Source organism: Salvelinus namaycush, chromosome 8 (assembly GCF_016432855.1).
Source record: "Salvelinus namaycush isolate Seneca chromosome 8, SaNama_1.0, whole genome shotgun sequence".
Classification (NCBI taxonomy): Eukaryota; Metazoa; Chordata; class Actinopteri; order Salmoniformes; family Salmonidae; genus Salvelinus; species Salvelinus namaycush.
The window spans coordinates 60,145,920-60,171,446 of NC_052314.1; the positions used below are offsets into that span (position 1 = coordinate 60,145,920).

At 43.9% G+C, this 25,527-nt stretch overlaps 1 protein-coding gene, 3 non-coding genes and 1 pseudogene across 4 annotated transcripts in view; 1 reads left to right on the plus strand and 4 right to left on the minus strand.

Moving 5' to 3' along the window:
• The first annotated feature begins 153 nt into the window (after window positions 1-153).
• trnak-cuu lies at window positions 154-226 on the plus strand. The gene has a single exon. It is a non-coding gene; the product is annotated as a tRNA-Lys (tRNA).
• A 495-nt stretch (window positions 227-721) lies between these two features.
• trnam-cau lies at window positions 722-793 on the minus strand. Its single transcript has one exon. It is a non-coding gene; the product is annotated as a tRNA-Met (tRNA).
• Window positions 794-1,215: 422 nt separating this feature from the next.
• On the minus strand, window positions 1,216-1,287 carry trnae-cuc. The gene has a single exon. It is a non-coding gene; the product is annotated as a tRNA-Glu (tRNA).
• A 3,220-nt stretch (window positions 1,288-4,507) lies between these two features.
• On the minus strand, window positions 4,508-10,343 carry LOC120052228 (annotated as a pseudogene).
• Window positions 10,344-13,536: 3,193 nt separating this feature from the next.
• The window catches only part of LOC120052230 (protein WWC2-like), a 46,251-nt gene continuing 34,260 nt past the window's right edge, over window positions 13,537-25,527 (minus strand). Inside the window, exons 15-25 of the mRNA XM_038999052.1 lie at window positions 25,307-25,390; window positions 25,069-25,155; window positions 22,007-22,205; window positions 21,567-21,728; window positions 20,789-20,904; window positions 20,023-20,269; window positions 19,667-19,834; window positions 17,244-17,336; window positions 16,378-16,629; window positions 15,672-15,799; window positions 13,537-15,206 (exon numbers count right to left, since the gene is read on the minus strand). Of these exons, the coding sequence (XP_038854980.1) occupies window positions 15,140-15,206; window positions 15,672-15,799; window positions 16,378-16,629; window positions 17,244-17,336; window positions 19,667-19,834; window positions 20,023-20,269; window positions 20,789-20,904; window positions 21,567-21,728; window positions 22,007-22,205; window positions 25,069-25,155; window positions 25,307-25,390 (1,603 nt within the window). The 3' untranslated portion in view covers window positions 13,537-15,139. The remainder of the gene's footprint in view (window positions 15,207-15,671; window positions 15,800-16,377; window positions 16,630-17,243; window positions 17,337-19,666; window positions 19,835-20,022; window positions 20,270-20,788; window positions 20,905-21,566; window positions 21,729-22,006; window positions 22,206-25,068; window positions 25,156-25,306; window positions 25,391-25,527) is intronic.

Sequence of the window (25,527 nt, forward strand, 5' to 3'; positions counted from 1 at the left end):
CAGGTTGGTTTGAAAACCAGTTTTTGTTAGTGGGCCTACAGTCATTGTGTAATATTAAATGCTACTGCAATGTGGCAAAACGCCACAACTACTTTCTTTTCAGACTATCCCGCCCTTCTTTCAAAATCATCTGCAAATACGGAATGTTGATAGGCCCGGCTAGCTCAGTCGGTAGAGCATGAGACTCTTAATCTCAGGGTCGTGGGTTCGAGCCCCACGTTGGGCGCTGTTTTTTCATTAAACCTTTGAAACGAACATTATAATACATTTGGCACTTACGGGTGGAAGTGTGTTGCGTAACGACAAATGTTTTATGTAATTCCGCTACTATATCGATCGCTTCATACTCCATACATTCATCGTGGAAAATAAACGCTAGTGAGCGAGTGATGTGGATGGCTAGCATGTCAGGTAGCTAGGCTCAATACAGGCATTTTTCTATCGATTCCCTTAAAAATATAATTAATAAAACATACGATGTATAAATACACCACGGTACATAATGGTGAAAATATTAGCAGAGGATGGTTTCGATCCAGCCACTCCTGCGTAACGTTGCTAATGTAGCAGGTGTAAAATAAAATCTCTGGGTTAGTGTACATCTGTAGCTCTATTCGCATTGGCCAATTCTTGGTAAATTCTTCGTAGTGGTGATGTCTCTGGTTGGTTGTCGAGGTTCAATTGTTGGTACATTTTGGTTGCGGATATGGTGAAAAAGAACTAGCAGAGGATGGTTTCGATCCATCGACCTCTGGGTTATGGGCCCAGCACGCTTCCGCTGCGCCACTCTGCTCTGGAACTGTTAAGGAAAATATTCTGTTGCTAAACCTGAGGGGGCGAACATATTACTTTTATATTACCTGCAGTATTCATTGCCAAATTGCATATTATTTGTATTTATTTATTTTTGTACCCATAATTTGTCATCATTACATTACAGTTCAATACATTCATACACTTCCCTTCCACCCATTCAAAAACGATTAGCTACCTTTTCAGAAGGTAAACATTTAACAATACTCTTGTTTCACACATACAATGTGCATAATATATCATGTATATATATTTTACATGTGCTCTGATTTATTTGAGCATTTACTGGGTCTATTTATGCTTTCGAACATTACTAACAAAGATTTTTATAACTAACCCCTTTTTCTACTTGTGTTACAATCTGCATGCGGTTACACGACTGAGAATGAAGAAAATAAGTAGTTCCCTGACCGGGAATCGAACCCGGGCCGCGGCGGTGAGAGCGCCGAATCCTAACCACTAGACCACCAGGGAAGGTTAAAACAGAAGCGAATGTTTGACTATTCATCTGCATTACTCTCCGAACCTTCTCTTTTCAACTATCGAAATGGTAGAGGATGTTTTCACAGTGAAAAAAAATCTTCACTTGTACTAGCATTAAAAAGATTGCGTTTTGACCACGTGCTTTAAGACCCAAACGGCGTTCCATAATAATGTATATTATTTCCCTTGAAACCCACGGAGGTGTAGGAACGCCATGAAAGCTTGAAAACCCTTTACTCTCTACTCAGTAGAACCAAGGTTACATCCGTAACCCAACGTTCTCTTTTATTTTCGTAACGGTCGCCAAACAACCTATGGGAAAGGCTGCACCAAAGAGGTCGTTCAGACAACAGAGTAGGATAACTCACATTTTAACTTAGTCCAGATGAGTCCCTGGGATGTCCTTTCAACTATGGTATACAACCATATACACAAGCAAGCTGAAAGCTAGAACTTAGATGAGGCTTCAATTGGGTTCAACAGCACCAAGAGTGGAAGGCCTTTGTATAGACATCCATCTTACTGATGGTTGATAAGTATAGGTTTACTTATATGGGTTGAGAGAGCGTGCCATGTCCAACACCACAGATCCCACTGATGGTGTGGACATAACATTGAGTCTGTAGTAGGGCTTGTTGTGGTGACCGTATGTATTATCTCAAAATGTAGTCCTTATTTAACAATGCTTACCTAGCTATGAAAGCCATTGAAGCAGACCTAAAGTAATTTATGTAATATATATATTTTTTACAAGCAAATATTTTATGCAAATTGCAATTCTAATATAGCATTGCCAATATGAACCTCTTGACTTCTCAACCGCCTGGTACAGCTCTGTAATTTCCTAATTAAACATAAAGTAGTAAAAAATGTATATTGGAAGTTCTTATTAGAGTTGTTAGTAATAGGAATTGACAGTGAAATAATTTGTTCAACATGTTTTTCTAGTAGTGACAGTTAACGGTTAAAATGTGGTTATGTTTTTGTGCAAACGCACAGATGGATTGACACTAACAGCTGTGCACGGCCTAAAAAACAAGACCAAAACATCTCTGCCCTCCTTTCAACTCTGCCAGCTCTCTTTCTGGTAAACATCTTCAATTTATTGCAATTTCCAAGACACCGGAGAGTGTGACCTACAGCTATCTAGTGTAACAGCTAGCTAGCTCCAGTCCTGCGTTTTGGGATGGGTCTGTTGGAGCCCCCCACGCCGATGAATGATCATGCTGCTTCTCCCCCTTCGGAGCCCAAAGCCAAGAACTGCGATCTGTCCCCCGCTATGAGAGCCAAGTTCGAACGGAATAGACAGCGGCCTGTGATGCTGAGGCAAGCCCGCCTGGCCAACAGACCATCGGCTGGAGAGGGGGGTGGAACCTCGGCTAAAGTCGCCAAGACAGTCGACTCTGGTGGAGGGTTCTTCATTGATGAAGAGGAGAAGCAAAGGACCAAGAAAGTGGTGAATCAACCAGGTATGTGGATTAATAATCAATTAAACATTGCTGGGGGCTTCAAGATATTCATATCTGTTGCATAATGTAATCTCTCTCATCTGTCAAGATGTGTAACAGAGAAAGATGCATTGGTGGTTCATGTGCGCCCTCTTGTGGATTCATGTCATACCACATGCCAGTTGCTGAGGAGTCAGTTTCTTTAAATCATTTGTAAATAATGCCATAATAAATTATTTACGGCACACGTGACAACCAACCACTATCTGAATGACTAGTAACTCAGTGTTTGACGACAAAAGCACCTTGGCTGAATTCTCCTCCTAGCACTCATTCCAAACTTATATATATATATACACATATATATATATATAGTACCAGTCAAAAGTTTAGACACACCTACTCATTCCAGGGTTGTTCTTTATTTTTACTATTTTCTACATTGTAGAATAATAGTGAAGACATCAAAACTATGAAATAACACATATGGAATCATGTAATAACCCCAAAAAATGTTAAACAAATCAAAATATATTCTATATTTGAAATTCTTTAAAGTAGCTACCCTTTGCCTTGATGACAGCTTTGCACACTCTTGGCATTCTCTCAACCAGCTTCATGAGGTAGTCACCTGTATTGCATTTCAATTAACAGGTGTGCCTTCTTAAAAGTTAAGTTGTGGAATTTCTTTCCTTCTTAATGCATTTGAGCCAGTCAGTTGTGTTGTGTGTCAAGGTAGGCGTGATATACAGAAGATAGCCCTATTTGGTAAAAGACCAAGTCCATATTATGGCAAGAACAGCTCAAATAAGCAAAGAGAAACAACAGTCCATCATTACTTTAAGATATGGTCAGTTAATCCGGAAAATTTCAAGAACTTTGAACGGTTCTTCAAGTGCAGTCGCAAAAACCATCAAGCGCTATGATGAAACTGGCTCCCATGAGGACCGCCACAGGAATGGAAGACCCAGAGTTACCTCTGCTACAGAGGATAAGTTCATTAGAGTTAACTGCACCTCAGATTGCAGCCCAAATAAATGCTTCAGAGTTCAAGTAACAGACACATCTCAACATCAACTGTTCAGAGGAGACTGAGTGAATCAGGCCTTCATGGTCGAATTGCTGCAAAAAAAAACACTACTAAAAGGACACCAATAAGGAGAAGAGACTTGCTTGGGCCAAGAAACACAAGCAATGGACATTAGACCGGTAGAAATCTGTCCTTTGGTCTGTTGAGTCCAAATTTGAGATTTTTGGTTCCAACTGCCGTGTCTTTGTGAGACGCAGTAGGTGAACGGATGATCTCCACGTGTGTGGGTGCTTTGCTGGTGACACGGTCTGTGATTTATTTAGAATTCAAGGCACACTTAACCAGCATGGCTACCACAGCATTCTGCAGCGGTATGTGGTTGCAGAACAGTAACCAGCAGTGGTTATGGAGGGAAACCTCTGGAAAAAGTTGTCACTTAGTGCTTTTGAAATCTAGAGGTTTCCCCTCTATAAACACTGCTTTTTACAAGAGGGGGAACCTCAGGACTTAACCCCCATTAGTGGTCACGGTCCACCAACCATCAGCGAGTGTCAATGCAACCACACTCACAGGCTCTGCCTGGGATAGAACCTACAACCCGCGCTTATACTCCAAGAGTATACTAAGAAAGCCTCCCGAGTGGCGCAGTGGTCTAAGGCACTGCATCGCAGTGCTAGCTGTGCCACTAGCGACTCCTGTGGCGGACCAGGTGCAATACACGCGGACACGGTGGTCAGGTGTACGGTGTTTCCTCCAACACATTGGTGCGACTTGCCTGGGTTGAGTTTCGGAGGACGCACGGCTCTCGACTGCCTCTCCTGAGTCCGTACGGGACTTGCAGCGATGGGACAATTGGGTAGGTAAAAAAATAGAAGAGTATACTAAGAAGCCAATAAGTGGCAACATGGGTAGCTGGAGAAGACTACCCAGAACAGAGGGCTCTGTGGGAGAGTCGTCGTCGCTAGCCTATCCAAGAACTAGATTCTACCAGATGCACACACTCGCATAGTGTTTTTTTTTAGCGGTGTCGGAACTGTGTTAGACGTCAAATCCACAAGCGGCTCACGGCATTATACATATCACGGACATTGCTATTGGCTGCGTGGCAATTTCGCAGGGCTCCTTTCCCCTATTTTTACAGATACTTTCCCACCTTGTGTGTGTTTGGGGGGAATGTGTGAACACTGGAATGTGTGATGTCATATACACCTCAATTAAGCTGATAGAAATCTGCATTATTTTGTTCAATTTAAGTGTCATTTCCATATAGTCTACACTTTATTTCTCGTTCTGAAATATTTAAGCGAGTGGGACGGGTGTGGCTTCGTGACAATGGCTACACGAGCAGCCGCTCACCCATTTGACAGCTCCAACGCAGTTACACCTCCGACATATCGCGTACAATAAGTAATCCGATCTGCTATGCTGGTGTCGGTTATCTCTGGTTAACGCGGAATTGATTGCTCTCCCTCAGACACTGGGCGGAATCAGATCACAATGCAAACAGTCAAACTAAACAATAAGGCCACACTTCTGAACTTACCTTACCACACCTTTAGCTGTCATCTGAATTGTGCAGAGGGATATTAATGTCCTAAACTTCTAAAATCGTCATGAATAAGAGACAACACAATCCTCAAAATATCAATACATTTGATCAAAATCATTTATACAGTAAACGGTTTTGTTTTTATACGAGAAAGAAAAGCCTTATACATACGACCAGCTGAGAAATTCAGCACCACGAGGTTGTCCTACAATTTAAACAGTAACAACATGTGACTGTACTAGTATCACACTGCCATTGAAGAACACATTCACAGCAATCTGATAAATAAACCAGAAAAAAATGTATATACATAATTCCTTCTGAAGGAATTTTAGAAATTGCCTCATCAAAAAAAGCATCAGGGAAATGTGTTAAATTCAAACGCATAATAAAACAAGTTAAAACCATTGGAACATTTGCAGTTTAAGGATACAGGTAAGAAGTATCAACTGTTAGTGGTAATTACATTTTTTTAAACAATTATACATTCCTATCCTCGCAGACACGTAACATTTCAGAGTTCTTGAGTCATTAAAATCTTGTAATCCTGACAATTCCACATCAACCCTACCAAATTTAGTACAGACCTCCACCTATGCTTTGTCCCAGATCCCTGATGACATTACTTGGCGTTCTTCTGGCATCATGGAAAGCTGCCAGTGGCTTCCTGGCCATCTTCAACATGTATCTTCTCTTGGTCCCTCCAAAGCCTGACAAAAAGGAATCAAAAAACCACCCTAAGAAAAACTCTGTGTGGAACAGAAAAACTCTGTGTGGAACTAAGAATAACTTAATGAGTTATACAAACATATGTTACACTGTATCCACACATTGTGTTGACTGTACGCTTGTTTATTCCATGTAACTCTGTGTTGTTGTTTCTGTCGCACTGCTTTGCTTTATCTTGGCCAGGTCGCAGTTGTAAATGAGAACTTGTTCTCAACTAGCCTACCTGGTTAAATAAAGTTTAGATAAAATAAAAATGTCCTACCCTTTCTCTAAGCCCACACTACCTGCCCCAAGATGGGTCAGAAAGACACTGTATCATGCCAAACCGAAAGGTATGCGCACACCAGTGTTTCCCAACTCCAGTCCTCGAGTGCCCCCAACAGTACACATTTTTGTAGCCCCAGACAAGCACACCTGATTCAACTTGTCAACTAATCATCAAGCCCTCAATGAGTTGCGTCTGTCCAGGGATACCACAAAAATGTATGCTGTTGGGAGGACTGGAGATCAGAAATACTGGATTACACCACTGACCTTTGGCTCCCAAACAGATAACCGAGGACTCCTCCAGTCCCCATCCCAGTCCAGAATCCATTCCCAGTTCCTCCAGCAGCACGGGCCCCTGCAAAGTGCTGCTGTCAGCTGTAGTCACTGTGGAACCCGAACCCAGGGCTGGCACCGTAGCCAGCAGAACTAGCATATCCTCCGGCAGAACCAGGGAATCCAGAAGCACCAGGGAACCCGGAAGTGGAACCTGAAGAGAAACCTAGGATAGAGAAAGATACCATTTATGATCGGTGACAGCCTGATCCCAGATCAGTTTGTGCCATCTTGCCAACTACTATGGTCATGCCAATTGGCAATACAGCACAAACTGATCTAGGACCAGGCTACATACTTGAACCATAAATATAAGCAAGGGTGTGTAAGCAGACGGCGTAGGTGTAGACTTTAGCCCACCTGTGAAGTCTGGCTTGAATCCAGGAGGTGGTGGCCCATGGGGATTGTAGCCATTATCAGGGAACTGCCAGTATTGTCCTAGATTCGTCGGTCCACTCAGGAAAAGATTGTACATACCATAGGCCAGAAACAATAGCAGAGCGACTATCACTAACCCACTGGAATCTTTCCCGGTAGAACTCTGTTGTCTGTTGTTGCAATGGTGATGCTGGTTGTTGTTGTCGGAGGAACCCTTGAAGCTGGATGCGAAGTCACTGAAGCCACCTGAGAAATCATGGTTTTGTTCAATGGCATCAAACGGAAGAAAACGTACTGAACCAGGGAGGGAACTTGTCCAATAAGACAATCGTTATTGTTTTCCGTCCCATAACGTTGTGAAACATTTCACAACGCTGTGTACTAATGACCCACCTGTTGAGCCCCCCTTGTGCCTCCTCTTGCCTTCCTCAGTCAGCTCCAGTGAGTACTCCAGTCCACAAGAGCCCTTCAGTATGTAGGTGTCATCTGGATGGTTGAATCCCTCACAGCTGACCTCTGTCCGTCCAATTTGTAGGCGTTGTCCATGTCTGTTTTGCACTCCCACTGAAAGTGAAACAAGGACCTGTGTCATCTTGCCAACGGTCATTGTGCTAGATCTGGGAGCAGGCTAAAATGTAGCTCTACACCTTTTTCCTCTATCTGCAAGTGTTTAGTCTTACCTGTGCGTCGACTCCGTCCCAGCCTTTGTTTTTGCATTGTACCATATCAGGAATGAAGGATCCACAGCCGGCTGAGCCTCCAACACACTGCAGCTGAGGTACAGCGCTACTGCGTCTGGCAGTGGTGTACAGTTGTGGCCATAAGTTTTGAGAATGACACAAATATTAATTTCCAAAACCTTTGCTGCTTCAGTGTCTAGATATTTTTGTCAGATGTTACTATGGAATACTGAGGTATAATTACAAGCATTTCATAAGTGTCAAAGGCTTTTATTGACAATTACATGAAGTTGATGCAAAGAGTCAATATTTGCAGTGTTGACCCTTCTTTTTCAAGACCTCTGCAATCCACCCTGGCATGCTGTCAATTAACTTCTGGGCTACATCCTGACTGATGGCAGCCCATTCTTGCATAATCAATGCTTGGAGTTTGTCAGAATTTGTGGGTTTTTGTTTGTCCACCCACCTCTTGAGGATTGACCACAAGTTCTCAATGGGATTAAGGTCTGGGGAGTTTCCTGGCCATGGACCCAAAATATTGATGTTTGTTCCTCGAGCCACTTAGTTATCACTTTTGCCTTATGGCAAGGTGCTCCATCATGCTGGAAAAGGCATTGTTTGTCACCAAACTGTTCCTGGATGGTTGGGAGAAGTTGCTCTCGGAGGATGTGTTGCTACCATTCTTTATTCATGGCTGTGTTCTTAGGCAAAATTGTGAGTGAGCCCACTCCCTTGGCTGAGAAGCAACCCCACACATGAATGGTCTCAGGATGCTTTATTGTTGGCATGACACAGGACTGATGGTAGCGCTCACCTTGTCTTCTCCGGACAAGCTTTTTTCCGGATGCCCCAAACAGTCGGAAAGGGGATTCATCAGAGAAAATGACTGTACCCCAGTCCTCAGCAGTCCAATCCCTGTACCTTTTGCAGAATATCAGTCTGTCCCTGATGTTTTTCCTGGAGAAAAGTGGCTTCTTTATTGCCCTTCTTGACACCAGGCCATCCTCCAAAAGTCTTCGCCTCACTGTGCGTGCAGATGCACTCACACCTGCCTGCTGCCATTTCTGAGCAAGCTCTGTACTAGTGGTGCACCGATCCCACAGCTGAATCAACTTTAGGAGACAGTCCTGGCCCTTGCTGGACTTTCTTGGGTGCCCTGAAGCCTTCTTCACAACAATTGAATCCCTCTCCTTGAAGTTCTTGATGATCCGATAAATGGTTGATTTAGGTGCAATCTTACTCGCAGAAATATCCTTGCCTGTGAAGCCCTTTTCGTGCAAAGCAATGATGACGGCACATGTTTCCATGCAGGTAACTATTGTTGACAGAGGAAGAACAATGATTCCAAGCACCACCCTCCTTTTGAAGCTTCCAGACTGTTATTCGAACTCAATCAGCATGACAGAGTGATCTCCAGCTTTGTCCTCGTCAACACTCACACCTGTGTTAACGAAAGAATCACTGACATGATGTCAGCTGGTCCTTTTGTGGCAGGGCTGATATGCAGTGGATTTTTTTGGGGGGGGGGGGATTCAGTTCATTTGCATGGCAAAGAGGGACTTTGCAATTAATTGCAATTCATCTGATCACTCTTCATAACATTCTGGAGTATATGCAAATTGCCATCATATAAACTGAGGCAGTAGACTTTGTGAAAATTAATATTTGTGTCATTCTCAAAACTTTTGGCCACGACTGTACTTGCCCTTATACAGGGTGAGTACCTGCACGTCTCGGAGCAAAACACTACCTGGAGCTGTATAGAGAAGAATAATTATTCTCCATTACAGGCATTATAAGGCAGAGCAAATAGGCTACTGATGAAAAACGTATGTCAAATTGGCAATCCTCAACAACTTAGTTATTATGTGTAGAATATGTTTATAATGTAGCGACCCGCACAGACAGCTGTGTGTTATGTGTTAGGCTAGTAGGTGGTTGTGTTGTACTGACCAGTACCCAGTGTTCGCGGGGTCCGACATGTCAATCAACCTGCTATCTGCCAATCACGGGAATGCCGGGAATGTTCTGATGCCGGGCATCCTGGCGGTTGGCGGAGTGGCGTGGAGGGGGGTTGGGCAGGGGGATGGAGCATTGGAAGTTAAGACCAGGTTTCGCCTTTGTTCTCTCTCTTACGTCTGGGCTTCACAAGAGAAGGTCACGATTGGCTTGTGGGTTATCTGTCATTTATTTGGCGTGTGCTACGGCCCAAACAGTAGCCTGTGTAAAGTTGGTTTAATAAACCGTCAATTCGCAAACTCAAGCCTCTGTCTGGACAATTGTTCATTTATGATCTAGTCAGGTCATTACAATAATATGATGTTGCCTCAGCCTCCCTTGTATGCATTCTGGATCTTTGATCTTTACGGCACAAAAGCAAAAGGCCCGCAGCTATTCTTGATCAAGAACAATAATATCCACCTGCCTAGCTAGCCATTTCTGAAATTGGTACAATGAGCAAGAACCAGAGATATTTTAGCTATAATCGTGTAGCCTAAACGTTTTTGCAAGAAAGAGAACTAGATTCTAGAAAGTGAATAGCTATTATGCGGAAATAAACACTGGCCTTCATTCCAACTTCTGATGTGAGCTACAGAGAGGAAAAGCAAAACGATTCGAAGCAATCCCTTAATCGTTTATCCTGGGCAAGAAAAATAGATAAGTTTACTCGACTGATGAAACCACAACTTCCGGGTGTAACGTCATCTGTTTTGAGCAGGAATGAGCCAATCACGAGCAAGCACGACAGTGCTGTTATGTTCATTCCTCCGTGGCGCCCTCTAGCGTACATATCTAGGTGGCTAATGATAGAAGAGAGGATTATAGTCATGTGATGTACTTTTAGGCCAGGCTAATGGAGATGGTGTTTATCCAGATGACTTTCCTTTTTTGTCCATATAGTCTTGCTCTATTGTCACGACCTGACCGTAGAGATCCTTTTTATGTCTCTATTTTGGTTGGTCAGGGCGTGAGTTTGGGTGGGCATTCTATGTCTGGTGTTCTATGTTGTCCTTGTTTTGTATTTCTATGTGTTTGGCCTGGTATGGTTCCCAATCAGAGGCAGCTGTCTATTGTTGTCTCTGATTGAGCCTGTAGCCTGTTCCCACCTGTGTTTGTGGGTGGTTGTTTTCTGTTTTGTGTGTTCACCTTACAGAACTGTTCGTTTGTCGTTTTTGTTCAGTGTTCAGTTGTTTAATTAAAATAATGAACACTTACCACGCTGCACCTTGGTCCTCTTCTCCTTCTCCCGACGACATTCGTTACATCTATGGGCTCTTCAAAGCTGGATGTGATATAAGCCCAATGTTCCTATGATTTGAATTAATACCAATACTGTACTTGATAAATGTGAAATCAAAAATACTCTGACAAGGTTGTTTGTTTCAGTTATCAATATTTTATTTATATATATTATAAATTTTGTCATGAATACAAAGTGTTATGTTTGGGGCAAATCCAATTAACACATTACTGAGTATCACTCTCCATATTTTCGAGCCTAGTGGTGGCTGCATCATGTTATGGGTATGCTTGTAATTGTTAAGGACTGGGGAGTTTTTCAGGATAAAAAAAATAACATAATGGAGCTAAGCACTGACAAAATCGAGGAAAATCTGGTTCAGTCTGCAGTCTGCTTTCCACCAGACACTGAGAGATGTGTTTTAGGTTATTGTCCTGCTGAAAGGTTAATTCAAGGCTAAATCTACACCGGAGTTGCTTACCAAGAAGACAATGAATGTTCCTTTGTGGCCGAGTTACAGTTTTGATTTTTTTGACTTAAATCTTCTTGAAAATCTAAGACAAGACCGGAAAATGGTTGTCTAGCAATAATCAACAACACATTTGACAGAGCTTGAAGAATTTTTAAAAGAATAATGGGCAAATGGTGCACAATCAAAGCTCTTAGAGACTTTTGCCAGAAAGACTCACAGCTGTAATCGCTGCTAAAGGTGATTTTACCATGTATTGACTCAGAGGGTTGAATACTTACATAAATTTGATATTTCTTCATTTCATTTACTAAATTAGCAAAAATTTCTAAACATGTTTTCACTTTGTCATTATGGGGTATTTTGTGTAGATGGGTGAGAATTTTTTTAAATTTTGAATTCAGGCTGTAACACAAAATGTGTAATAAGTCAAAGGGTATGAACACTTTCTGAAGGCACTACATACGGTACATACATACAGGCAAAATATGTAGCTTTTTTTTGTTGCAGTATTACTTTAGTGCCTTGTTGCAAACAGGCTGCATGTTTTGGAATATATTTATTCTGTACAGCAGTGGAGGCTGCTGAGGGGAGAATGGCTCATAATAATGGCTGGAATGGCATCAAACACATCAGATATTTGGTTTCCATGTGGTTGATACCACTCCATTCCAGCCATTATTATGAGCCGTCCTTCCCTCAGCAGCCTTCACTGCTGTACAGGCTTCCTTCTTTTCACTCTGTCAATTAGGTTAGTATTGTGGAGTAACTATACTGTTGTTGATCCATCCTCAGTTTTCTCCTATCACTGCCACTAAACTCTGTAACTGTTTTAAAGTCACCAATGGCCTCATGGTGAAATCCCTGAGCGGTTTCCTTCCTCTCTGGCAACTGAGTTAGGAAAGACGCCTGTATCTTTGTAGTGACTGGGTGTATGGAAACACCATCCAAAGTGTAATTAATAACTTCACCATGCTCAAAGGGATATTCAATGTCTGTTATTTTTGGTAACCATCTACCAATAGGTGTCCTTCTTTGCAAGGCATTGGAAAACCTCCCAGGTCTGTGTGGTTGAATCGGTGTTTGAAAATCCCTGCTCGACTGACCTTACAGATAATTGTATGTGTGGGGTAGAGATTAGGTAGTCGTTCAGAAATCATGTTAAACACTATTATTGCACACAGAGTGAGTCCATGCTTATTATGTGACTTGTTAAGCACATTTTTACTTCTTAACTTATTTAGGCTTGCCATAACAAAAGGGGTTGAATACTTATTGACATTTCAGCTTTTCATTTTTAATTAATTTGTAAAAAATTTATCGAAAAACATAATTCCACTTTGATATTACGGGGTATCGTGTGTAGGCCAGTGACACAAAATCTCAACTGAATCCATTTTAAATTCAGGCTGTAACACAACAAAATGTGGAAAAAGTCAAGGGGTGTGAATACTTTCTGAAGGCACTGTAGGTCAGTTGTATAAAACATATTTGATATCAGTGTGTGTCTCTAAACTAGTTGATTATCAGTGGGGAAACAGTGAGTTAACATTTGAACCATCTATAAGTTGCTAATTAAAAAGGTCCGGAGGGGGCATGTCTGTACAGAACCAAAACATAAATAATACAAACACAAAAAATAAATACAAAGGAAAAATAAAGTCCAAACTTTTCCGCCTACCCACAATTCAAATCCATGTTTTCATCTTCGTTGTCGATATTGTGAGGCAACGTTGTATTGGTAAACTAAACGGATTTGAACAAATTTGATTGGAAGTGCCATATATATCTTGAGTCCAGGGGTAGCTATACAAACTAAGTACGATACCACAGATACTGTTTATACTCACAGTTCAATCAGATGTTAGCTCCTATTCAAGCGTTTCAGAGTAAGTGTGCTGATCTAGAATCAGGTCCCCCTTCTTATTCATTATGAATTAAAAGTCAAAACTGATCAGCACTCCTACTCCGAGAAGCGTTTTCAATACAAGCCTTGTTGTTCCTTAGCTATTAGCTGTTAAAAAGGCAACGTAAAAACAATACTGTTTGTTCTCTGGTTTACAGACACACAAACAAAACATTAGATACAAAATAAAGAGAAGAAACCACAAAGGTCAATTGTTGTCCTATTATTCAGAAAAAATAGAGCAGGAGACTCCTTGGAGAAATAATAAATATAATGAATTACTGGAGTATAACAAGCCATTATTATACAAAGAAACTGATGTATACTGAATATTATAGCTTTCATGTCTTTGATAAAAACCAAAAAAAGTATTGATTTGACTTTTTCTATATAGCCCACTGCTTTTGACCAGGGCACATAGGGCCCATAGGGCTCTGCTTTTGACCCCTGTACTTTTGACCAGGGCTCATAGGGCCCATAAGGCTCTGTGCTTTGACCAGGGCCCATAGGGCTCTGTGCTTTTGACCAGGGCCCATAAGGCTCTGTGCTTTGACCAAGGCTATAGGGCTCTGTGCTTTTGAACAAGGCTCATAGGGCTCTGGTCAAAAGTAGTGAACTACATAGAGAATAGGGTGCTATTTCGGACCCTTAAAACACTGGAAGGCTGGAAATTACATGATTTGGGTCCAGTATGTTTCCTGCATTGTCTTTGCTCTAGTCCAGAGAACCTATCTGTAACAAAAGGCATTAAACACAGAGGTTTTATGTTCATCCTTTGAATAAATACGTCAACAGTTGGGAAACAGGTGGGAAAGGAAAACCAATCTTACAAATGAAGTTGCAGAGTGAACTACACAATAGCCTGGTCCCAGATCAGTTTGTGCAAAAACATATCCTGGACCAGGCTAGTAACTGACAAAACATTTAACTATAAAATTGAGACTAGAGCCCAGTGAACGCAGTAATAATTAGCGTTGCGGCGGGTCGGTGTGAAAAAGCATAAAGCCACAGAACAGTATCAGTGCAGTATCTCAGAGATAGATAGAAGTGGAAAAGCAGTTACATTACATTCACAAGGTTTATGTTTGTTTTGTTCTGAATGAGAGAGAAAAAAATAGCAGAGCACCAGCTTTGGACAGAAGACATTATATATGATATACTGTAGTAGGTCGCCTTCTCTCTCTCACATACGCACACTTAGCTAACACTGATGCCCAATACCAAATCAACTCCTAGCCCCTACCCACTATACACCTCTGGAGATCAGAGGATTGGATACATGGAAGAAACACAGTGAACATGCCACCTAGACTAGCAGAAGGCAAAGTGTCGTTATTACCATATAACTTACACCTATCCAATCCTGTTAGATCTCCATAAGTGCATAGGGGGTAGAGGATCGGGGTTGATTTGGGACTGGGAGTGAGACTCACTCAATCTACCCCGCACCCTGCCCTGTGGTGCAGTTCCACCACAGGACACCAGAGGGCGACAAACACACACACACACACTCTCTCCTCCACCCCACACACACACCACTCTCCAACACACCTTATAAAACTGTACAGAAAAATCACGAGCAGAATACAAGTACCAAAACACCTCTATTTTGGGTTTTCTCCTGATATAAGAAAGCCATTATTTAGTTTTTTTTCTTTTTTTCTTTACAAGATAGTATTCAATTACAACTTATTATACAAATACATAAACTATAGTGTACAAACTATTCGATTGGTTTCATTCAAAGTAACTACACTATTAAAATACTCTGCTATAAAAAGTTGGAAAAATACTTCATTGTGTCACTATGTAATCATACATCATCAGCCGGTAGGGATGGTATATTGATCTTAGCTCGTGTGAAGTAGGCCATCTTCTCCCTGCAAAGAGAGAAGAAATGGCTATCAATCAAGCAAATGTATTTATTAAACCCTTTTTACACCAGCAGTTGTTCACAAAGTGCTTTTACAGTAACCTGCCCATCAAGGCCTATCAGGATGGAGCATAACAAGTTCAGAGACTATACCCTGTTTATACCTGGTTCTAACATGATCTTGTTCACATTCTGATTGTGCCCACATTTTTTGACAGGTGTAAACGATTAAAATACTTATTGTGATCTGATTGTGATCAGATCTTCTAAGTGTAAACAGACAAGATCAGGTCACGAGCAGGACAAGATCAGGACGAAGGACGCATGTTAGCGGCAGGTATAAACAGGGCTTATATGACCAGTAGGGTCAGTTATCCAAGAACGCGAGACAAGATACAAAACAGTTCAAACCCTATGGTCAAAAAGTTGTCCATAAAGGAATAGGGGCTGAACGGAGGGATGTCTGTCTCACCTGAAAGACTGGACCTGTAGGGGGACCTTCTGACTCTGCTCTCTTAGCCGACACACGTCTTTGGAGGCCCTCCTCATCAGCTTCTCAGCCCGCTGCTCCTGACGCTGCTGTTCCTTAGACTGCTCCGCCTGGGAGGGAGGGAGACAGAGAAAGTGTTCATTGAATGAGAGAGACTGATAGATTCGAGAGAGAATTCCATAAAAGTGAGAGCAAGAAATTATTTTACTTCAGTTGCTCTGAAATGCAGGATACAGTGTCTTCCGACTGATGTGGATTCTGCAAACTAATGGTTTCATTCTTTATGCCAAATCTTACTATTCAAGTTGTGACCTGGGCAACGTTTTATTTATTTTAAAAGGGTCACTTCAGGTGAAAGCGAACGGCACCAGATTATACAGCCATTAAGTCTCTTCAGTGCCTAATCAAGCTTGAGAGAAAACCTGGGGCCAGAGACCTGGCATTAACTGCCGTTAGCTGCTATTAGTGAGAGTGGCTGATGGCATCATGGCATGGTAGAGTGCCTGGAGGGGCATAAGGGGGTACAGGGTATCCTTACACAAGCCATCAGATCCTGAGTGCCATTCAAACCATTCCAAAACATTGTGATGTCGAGTGGCCTTGGCCTAGTCCTTCTATCACAGCTGGACATTAGCAGTGTGTATGCATGTGCATACTGTATCTATCATATGTCTATCCAGCCACGTGCCTGTCTCTCGGCCTGCTCCAGCAGCCTGTGAAACCTGTGGTCGTGCAGCACGGACCCAGGCAGCTCCGTCTCTCCCTGGGCCTTCAGGGCCTCCAGGTGGGCCCTCAGGTCCCTCAGGGCCTGGAGCTCGTCGTTCAGACGGCTCTGACGCGTTCGCGAAGCCTGGAGGGCCAGCTCCAAGTCCAGGGAGGTCCGGGTGTTTGTCTCCCCGGCTACGCCATGCCTCCGCACCACCACCGGCTGGCACAGGGTCTGAGGGAGGGAGAGGGGGGGAAAGAGAATGAAAGAGCAATGCCTAAATAGTTGGTTCCTTATACTGCACATTGTTTTTTTTTTTTTTTTTTTTTTTTTTTTTTTTTTTTAAATATGTTTATTATTTTCCAATAAAAAAAAGAAGACAAAGATACATTGACATTCAGTGTAGTGTTGAATGGAATGGCATATTTAGAGGACATAACAAAACTTAACTCATATATCCCAAAAAATGTAAATGCTGTTATGTGGTACATATTAGAAGACAGCATATAGAAATTACAATCAGTCTAGTTAAACCCAAAATAAATATGGAGTGGAGTACAGCGCAGAGTAGCAGCAGATCATCAGCCCAGTTATGAAGGTGGACTAGACCATTTATCCAGTATCGGCTGTCATATTTTGTAAAACATTGGACTTCTATTGGAGGTATTGTATGGAATATATTGCACATTGTTGAAGAACATTCTCAACATTGCTCTTCAGATTATGATGAGTTTCATGGTATTTATTGCAAAGATCTGTGCTCTTTTGCCTGATGAAAATGTCCCCCTTTATTGACCAAATCACTGAAACTGAATGCAAGATAAAGAGAGAACAAACGTTACACTCACCCTCTTAACCCTTAGGCTGCGTCTCTCCGAGGTGTTCCGGACAAACGGGCACTTTTTGGATAATGTGGAGCTGTCGCTATCGCTCCGGTTCAACTGTAAGAAGAAGGAGAGATGAAGAGAGTGGGAAGAGAGAGGGAAGAGTAGAGAACAGGAACATCCACTGGTGTTAGTCTGGGAAAGCTCGGAGGTAGTTTGGTCTTTGGTCTGGGATTGGGGTGTGTGAGGGTGTGTGTGTTTCTGTGTGTGAGCGTGTATCTAAAAAATGACACCTCTATTCGAGGTGGGACCCGACCTCGGATTTGGCCCGGTTGCCATTTTAACGCCCAGGAAATAGATTTTTATTCTACAACAGAGGAAGGATGCTGTAGTTAGTGTCAGAGAGTCTGATTTGAGCAGTCAACCCCCTGGGCATGTTCCAGCAGACACCTCATGTCTCAACCTGTGGCACTGCTGCCTCTATATCCATGACTTTACAGACAAATGCACAACTGGTTTTCAACTGGGATTTCAACTGGGGTTCCAACTGGTGTTTTAACTGGGGTTTCAACAGGGGTTCCAACAGGGGTTCCAACTGGGGTTCCAACTGGGGTTTTGACTGGGGTTTCAACTGGGGTTCCAACTGGTGTTTTAACTGGGGTTTCAACAGGGGTTCCAACAGGGGTTCCAACTGGGGTTTTAACTGCAGTTTCAACAGGGGTTCCTACTGGGGTTTTTAACTGGGTTCCAACTGGGGTTTTAACTGGGGTCCAACTGGGGTTTCAACTGGGTTCCAACTGGGGTTTCAACTGGGTTCCAACTGGGGTTTCAACTGGGTTCCAACTGGGGTTCCAACTGGGGTTTCAACTGGAGTTCTAAGAACTGTTTCCCTCTCTGTGTGTTGTAGATGTGAATCCTGTCAGAGCAAAATTCATGCAGTACTTACATATTTCAGTGTGTGTGTGTGCATGTACAGTGAGCACCATAATTCATTGGACAGTGACAATTTCTTTGTTATTTTGGTTCTGTACTCTAGCACTTTGAGTTTGAAAGGATACAATGACAACGAGGGTGAAGTGCAGACTGTCAGCTTTATTTCGAGGGTATTTTCATACATATCGAATTCACCGTTTAGAAATTATAGAAGCTTTTGTACATAGTCCCCCCCATTTTCGGGCATCAAAAAACATTGGACAGTTTAACATAATGTTGAATAAAGTAATCTTTGTTAATATTTGGTCGCATATCGTTTGCATGCTGGGTATCTTCCCTGGTGATGCTCTGCCAGGCCTGTACTGCAGCCATCTTCAGTTCCTGCTTGTTTCGGGGACTTATTGCCTTCAGTCTCCTATTCAGCATGTAAAATGCATGTTCAATTGGATTCAGATCTGGTGATTGACTCGGCCAGTCAAGAATTTTCCACTTTTTGGCCATCAAAAACCCCTTCGTTGCTCTAGCAGTATGTCTAGGGTCATTGTCTTGTTGCATGATGAAGTGCCATCCAATGAGTTTATCTGAGCAGATAAAATATTTCTGTAGACTTCAGAAGTCATTGTTCTACATCTGTCTGCAGTCACATCATCGATGAAGACAAGTGAGCCTGTTCCACTGGCAGCCATATAGGCCCAAGCCATAACACCCCCTCCACCATGTTTCACAGATGAGGTGGTATGCTTTGGATCATGGGCATGTCTTTTTGTAATCTGTAATCTCGCCTTTCTGTTCTTCAGTGGTTTGCATCTTGTAGTGTACCCTCTGTAGTCCTGCTGGTGTATGGTAGACTTTGACACATCTACACCTGCATCCAGGAGTGTTTTTGATGGGCTGTTGTCAGGGGGGTTTTCTTCACCATAGAGAGTATTCCCGGTCATCCATTACAGTGGTCTTCCTCAGTCTACCAGGTCTTTTGACATAATTGAGTTCACCGGTTGTTTTTTCTTGTTAATGATGAACCAAACTGTTGACTTGGGCATGCCCAGGTTTTTTACAATGTTCCTGATTGATTGATTTTCATTTCTGAGCCTTATGACGGCCAGCTTCATTTGCATCGACACTGCTGTCTTCCTGATGTTGTCACACCCCAACAACAACCTCAAAAGGCAATAGCAAAGTCTAGAATCAATACTATTCATCAACAGCGCTAATGCATTCACTAACGACACAAATGAATACACCTGCCCAACGACACACATCTGTGAAGCCAATTCAACAAATACTTGTAGTACCTTAAAATGGGGAGACCATGTACAAAAGGTGCTGTCATTTCTAAACGGTTCATCCGATATGTATGAAAATACCCTCAAATTAAAGCTGACAGTCTGCACTTCACCCTCATTGTCATTGTATCCTTTCAAACTCAAAGTGCTAGAGTACAGAACCAAAATAACAAGAAAATGGTCACTGTCCAATGAATTATGGTGCTCACCGTATGTATACAACCCACTCACCCTGCAGATGTACTGGTTGCGCTCCCCAGGGGAGAAGGTTTGAGACCTCATGATCATACTGTTCCGTACGAAGCCTCTCTGAGCGCTGCGTGGTCCTGGTCCCAGGCTGGGTCTGTCTTTAGGCCTCACCGCCACACCACACATCTCTGTGTTCGTCTCCGCATCCACCTGGAGAAGGTTAGAGTATATTACAGCTACAGAGATGTGTGTTCACCAAATAAAAGTGGACTTTTTGAAGTGTGTGTGTGTGTGTCTAGATCTAAAGACTCTGGGTTTCACATTAAACACACCTCTCGAGGCTAGATTTCTTCATTCAGCCGTGTGTGTGTGTGTGTGTCAGAGCACACGTGGCTTACCAGCGTTGGTCCTTCATTTGCCTGAGGGAGTCTCTCTTTACATCTCCTCTCCTCCTCTTCCTTCTCCTCCTCTTCCTCTCTGGCTGGCTCTTCTCGACACTTCTCCTCCCTCTCCTCCCCTCCGTACGCCTGCCCAGAGCCAGCAAACTTCTTCTCTGCCTTGACAGAATCCTTCCTCTCCTCCTCCTCTTCTTCCTCCTCCAGTCCGAGGACCAGTTGAGGGCTGTCCTCTCCCAGCATGCTCAGCCTGTCATGAGAGGAGAGGTCAGGGGTCAGCCATATTGTTACATGCAATACAACCTGCCTGGCTGGTATATTTGAGTCAAATGTTGATGTAGTCATGTTGTACATCTTGAAAGTAAGACGGACACGTGTTTTTGCGAGAGGAAAATGTCCCCCTAAGGTGTTTTTTTAATGTATTTTTAATGTTTAATTGAATATTAAAATATACAATCTACCTGCAGGGAAGCCACTCAACATTTACATTCCATTCAGTCATCTAACCGTCTCCCATCCAGAGTGACCCACAGGAGCAACCATGGCCAGGAGCAACCATGGCCAAGGTCACGTCGACAGGCCTCCCACCAAGTCAAAAGGTGTTTGTAATGGTTATAAAGTGTCATCTGTGAGGGAGCTGTCAGTACCATTGGTCTCTGTCTTTCCCCAGGAGGCTCTGCCTCTCCAACTGTGATATGTGTGTGTACTGAAAGTAATGGTGTTTGTAATGGTAGTGAAGAGTAGGCTGTGAGGGACAGTGGGTCAGTACCATTGGTGTCCGTCCATGTCCAGCTGGCTCGCTCTCTCCTTCTCCTCCAAGGCCAGCTCCTGTTCCACAGCCTCCAACTCGCTGGAGGTCCTCTGCAGCAGGGCCGACACCGCATCCTGACAACATACACACAACACAATATTGGAACGAGGCGCCACTACAGCCTGTGTCACAGCCGGCCGTGACCAGGAGCCCCATAGGGCGGCGCACAATTTGCACAGCGGCCCGGCGGGGTTTGGCCCGGGGGGCTTTCCTTGGCTCGTCGCACTCTAGCGACTCCTTGCAGCGTGCTGGGCGCCTGCAAGCTGACTTCAGTCGTCAGTTGAATGATGTTTCCTCCAACACACTGGTGCGGCTGGCTTCCGGGTTACGCAAACATTGTGTTGAGAAGCAGTTCGGCATGGCGGGTCCTGTTTCGGAGGACACATGACTCGACCTTTGCCTCTCCCGAGCCCGTTGGGGAGTTGCAGCGATGAGACCAGATCGTAACTACCAATTGGATATCACGAAATTAGGGGGAAAAAGGGGGTCAAATTACAACAACAACTTTCCATTTAACTTTCGTGTGCCTCCATCTGCGGTCGATACAGCTTGGCGATTGAGGCCTCCACTGGTCATTTGCCCTTCAGTAGAATAGAATGCATATTCTGTATAACATAACCTGCATGCAGCAGTGAATTTGAACTGATCTCCAATCAAAGTGAAGTGGGCATATCCAGAAACATGTAGACTGAGGCAGGCGGTGTCAAGTGGTCTGAAGTGGTGGAGGAGGACTCACCATGTCCACGGGCCCTGCAGGGTGCTGCTCTGGCCCAGGGCCGGGTCTCTCCTGGCTGGCCTCTTCTATCTCTCTGCTCCTCTCACTGGTCAACAGGTTGTACCACACACTGGTCATATCCCCACTCACTGGAAGCTCTCCCAGACTCACATGGGCTCCAGCCTAGCGAGAGAGAGCGGAAGAGAAAGAGAGAGGATGACAGGAGAAAGATAATGACAAAAAGTGACAGAGTGTGTGCGAGAAAGTGTCTGTCAGATCGTCTGCCCATCTTTGGTCACATTCTTGACCCTGTCCCAGTCGTAATGGTTGACGTTGTTATAAGCAAGCAATATGTTGTTGTGTGGTAATTCTACAGTGTCAGCTCTGTATTTAGTTAACAGTGTTGGTAGGTGCTCAAAGCCTGTTGGTAAGTGTGTTTGTGCTGTGCATTGTATATGTACCAGGCAGTCCTCGGTGCGTCCGGGACCCACGGTGCAGGCGTCGATGCGGAGCGTCTTGTGCCGGAGGATGCCGTGCGGCGCGGCCGCCCTGAACACCTCGTTGAATGTCACGCTGTCAGGCAGCGCCACGGGCACCACGCGGGTCCTGAACAGACTGCTGATGTCACTGGAAGATGGGAGGAGCGCCACCCGGATGTATCTGTTGGGGGGGAGCGGGCGGGCGGGAGGGAGAGAAAAGAGAGTTATACAAAAAACTTTCAAAAGAAAACGAGACATTTTCACAAGCAACTTCGAGTTCCAGAAGAAGACATTTCAATGCTGTTGAGGTCATGTCGTCCAATAACAACATATTACTCCTAAACTCAGAGAGTTAATGTGGAGACAGAGGCAGTAGGTTGGAAAAGTGTACGTGGCCTGGGAAGTGTTGGGATAAAGGCTGGTTACCTCTGGTGTGTTGTGTTATTGAGATGTGTGCTCTTCTCTTTCTGCCTGCTGTTCTGTAGCTTCCGGCCAGAGCGCCTCGAGCATCTTTGAGGATTTCTCTCTCTGCTCCAGTTAACATTGACTCAAACACTTCCCGGGAAAAAACCCTCTCTACAAGACTCCTCTCCTCTCACCGCAAACGAACCCCCACGCAGAAGACTCATCTGCATATGCATATTTCACAAACTACAAAGGAGCCCAAATTTTCACTCAAATGAGTTGAATGAGAATAAGATGAAGGAAGTTTGGTTGAAGAAAGAAAGAAAAAAAAGAAAAAACAGAGTTAAAACGCTAGCTACCACCTGCTAAGTTGTATCATATTTTTGGGGGAGATATTTCAGCTGAATGTTGTGCGAGGGATTCAAAGGCGTTTCCCCGCTGTTCGATTGGACACGAATGCCTTTTCAAGCCTGGGAACATGAGAGGGTGGATTAACTTCATTTTTCATTTTTGTCGGCCATAAAAAGGGTCTGCTGGCGGGAGAGAAAGCCGCGAGGGGTCTCCATAAATAATAACACGACAGAGCCCACCCACCCCTGCAGAGAGTAGACAAGACACACCTGTGTGATGTAAGGGCAAGTGTGTGTGTGTGTCTCAAGCTTTATTAGTCGTGTGTACGGGATACACATGGTATACACCAGCGCTATTCAGCTCTTACCCCACGAGGTCCGAAACCTGCTGGTTTTCTGTTCTACCTGATAATTAATTGCATCCACCTGGTGTCCCAGGTCTAAATCAGTACCTGATTAGAGGGGAACAATGAAAAATGCAGTGGAACTGGCTTCGAGGTCCAATGAAATGCTTACTTGCAGGTTCCTTCTGGACAATGCAACAACAATAAGAAATAATACAAGATAAGAATAGGAACATAGAGTCAAAGGCTCAGTAGAATAGAATAGACATTTTAGCATCAGTATAATACGGGGAGGCACAAGTTATTGTCCGATATTTACACGTGTTTTGGGGAAGGGGGGGGGGGCAAGTGTTTAAATTGTGCGGTATTTAGCAATCATAATAGGAGTCTGTTTAAATTGTGCGGTATTTAGCAATCATAATAGGAGTCTGGTAGCAGCAGTTGTGATGTGTGTGTGGATGTGTGTGTGTGTTTGTAGATGCCTGTATGGGTGTGGATGTGTGTGTGTGTGTAGATGTGTGGATGTCTGTATGGGTGTGGATGTGTGTTAAGGTACGAAGAATCAGAGCAGGTGGTCAGTCCAGTTCAAGTGTTCAGCAGTCTGATGGCTTGTAGATAGAAAGTGTCTCTGAGCCTGGTATCAGACCTCATGCTCCGATACCGTCTGCCCGACAGTGAGTGAACAGCTCGTGGCCGGGTTGTGTGGGGTCCTTGATGATGCTGCGGGCCTTCCTCAGGCACCGTTTCCAGTAGATGTCCTAGATGGGTGAGAACACGGTCCCAGTGTACCGGGCCATCTGCACCACCCGCTGGAGGGCCTTGCGGTCGTGGACGGAGCAATTCCCGTACCAGGCCGTGATGCAACCGGTCAGGACGCTCTCGACAGTGGTAGTATTTGGGTGCAGCATGTGTGTGTGTAAGAGAGAGAGTTTGTGTTTCACAGAGAGGTGTGTGTGTGTGAGAGAGTTTGTGTTTCACAGAGAGGTGTGTGTGTGTGTGTGTGTGTGTGTGTGTGTGTGTGTGTGTGTGTGTGTGTGTGTGTGTGAGAGAGAGTTGTGTTTCACAGAAAGGTGTGTGTGTGTGTGAGTGAGAGAGTTTGTGTTTCGCAGAGAGGTGTGTGTGTGTGTGTGTGTGTGTGTGTGTGTGTGTGTGTGTGTGTGTGTGTGTGTGTGTGTGTGTGAGTTTGTGTTTCACAGAGAGGTGTGTGTGCGTGTGAGAGAGAGAGTGTTTGTGTTTCACAGAGGTGTGTGTGTGTGTGTGAGAGAGAGTTTGTGTTTCACAGAGAGGTGTGTGTGAGAGAGAGTTTGTGTTTTACAGAGAGGTGTGTGTGAGAAAGAGAGTCTGTGTTTCAAAGAGATGTGTGTGTGTGTGAGAGAGAGAGTTTGTGTTTCACAGAGAGGTGTGTGTGAGGCTGTACCTCCTATCCTCATCTCAGTCAGTCTCATACTTCTCTGAGAGCGAGAGAGACAGAGTGTGTGTGTGTGTTTGTGAGAGGACATCAGTTAAGTTGTGTTGTCTCTCTTGTCGTGATGTGTGTTTTGTCCTATATTTTTTATTTCATTTCTTTTTTATCCCAGGCCCCCGTCCCCGCAGGAGGCCTTTTGCCTTTTGGTAGGCCGTCATTGTAAATAAGAATTTGTTCATAACTGACTTGCCTAGTTAAATAAAGTTTAAATAAAATAAATAAAGCCAGCTCAGTATTGAGCTCTCTAGATTCAACATTGACACACGTCCCCAGAGCAGCTCTAACGCCTCCAGGTGCCAAGTCAACTCCACACTGACAGGCTGAGCACAGCGGCACTCTCAAAGTCCACATGGTCTGTAACACGCTGCGATGCTGTCTGTGTAAACGCAACACTGACAGAGTCTAGTTAGTACACACATATATACGAATGAATGAAAGGAAAGATGGAATGAATGAATGAGTGAATGGGTGAATACTCACACTCTGGTAGTGGAGGGGACTGACAGGGCAGTAGGGTTTTGCAGCTGCATGATCACCATGACAAAACTGGAGTTGGCAGCATCATATCTGTAAACAACAACACTATCTTTCATTTGTCCGACAGCAGGGTAGGATGGAGTTATAGACATTGCGTAGCAATGTGTGTGTGTGTGTGTGTGTGTGTGTGTGTGTGTGTGTGTGTGTGTGTGTGTGTGTGTGTGTGTGTGTGTACTCTTACTTCAGGCCTATCTGGACCTGGGCAGACTCAGGAAGGACAGGCTCATCCTCCAGGTACACCGCCGGTTCATCAGACTCCATTGACCTACTAACATACACAGCAGGTTTTTCATTATTACAAATCAAAAAGAACATCTGGAATATAAAACAGAGAACAGAGGTGGAGCAGAGGAGAGACAGGAGAGAGACAGGAGAGAGACAGGAGAGAAACAGGAGGGAGCA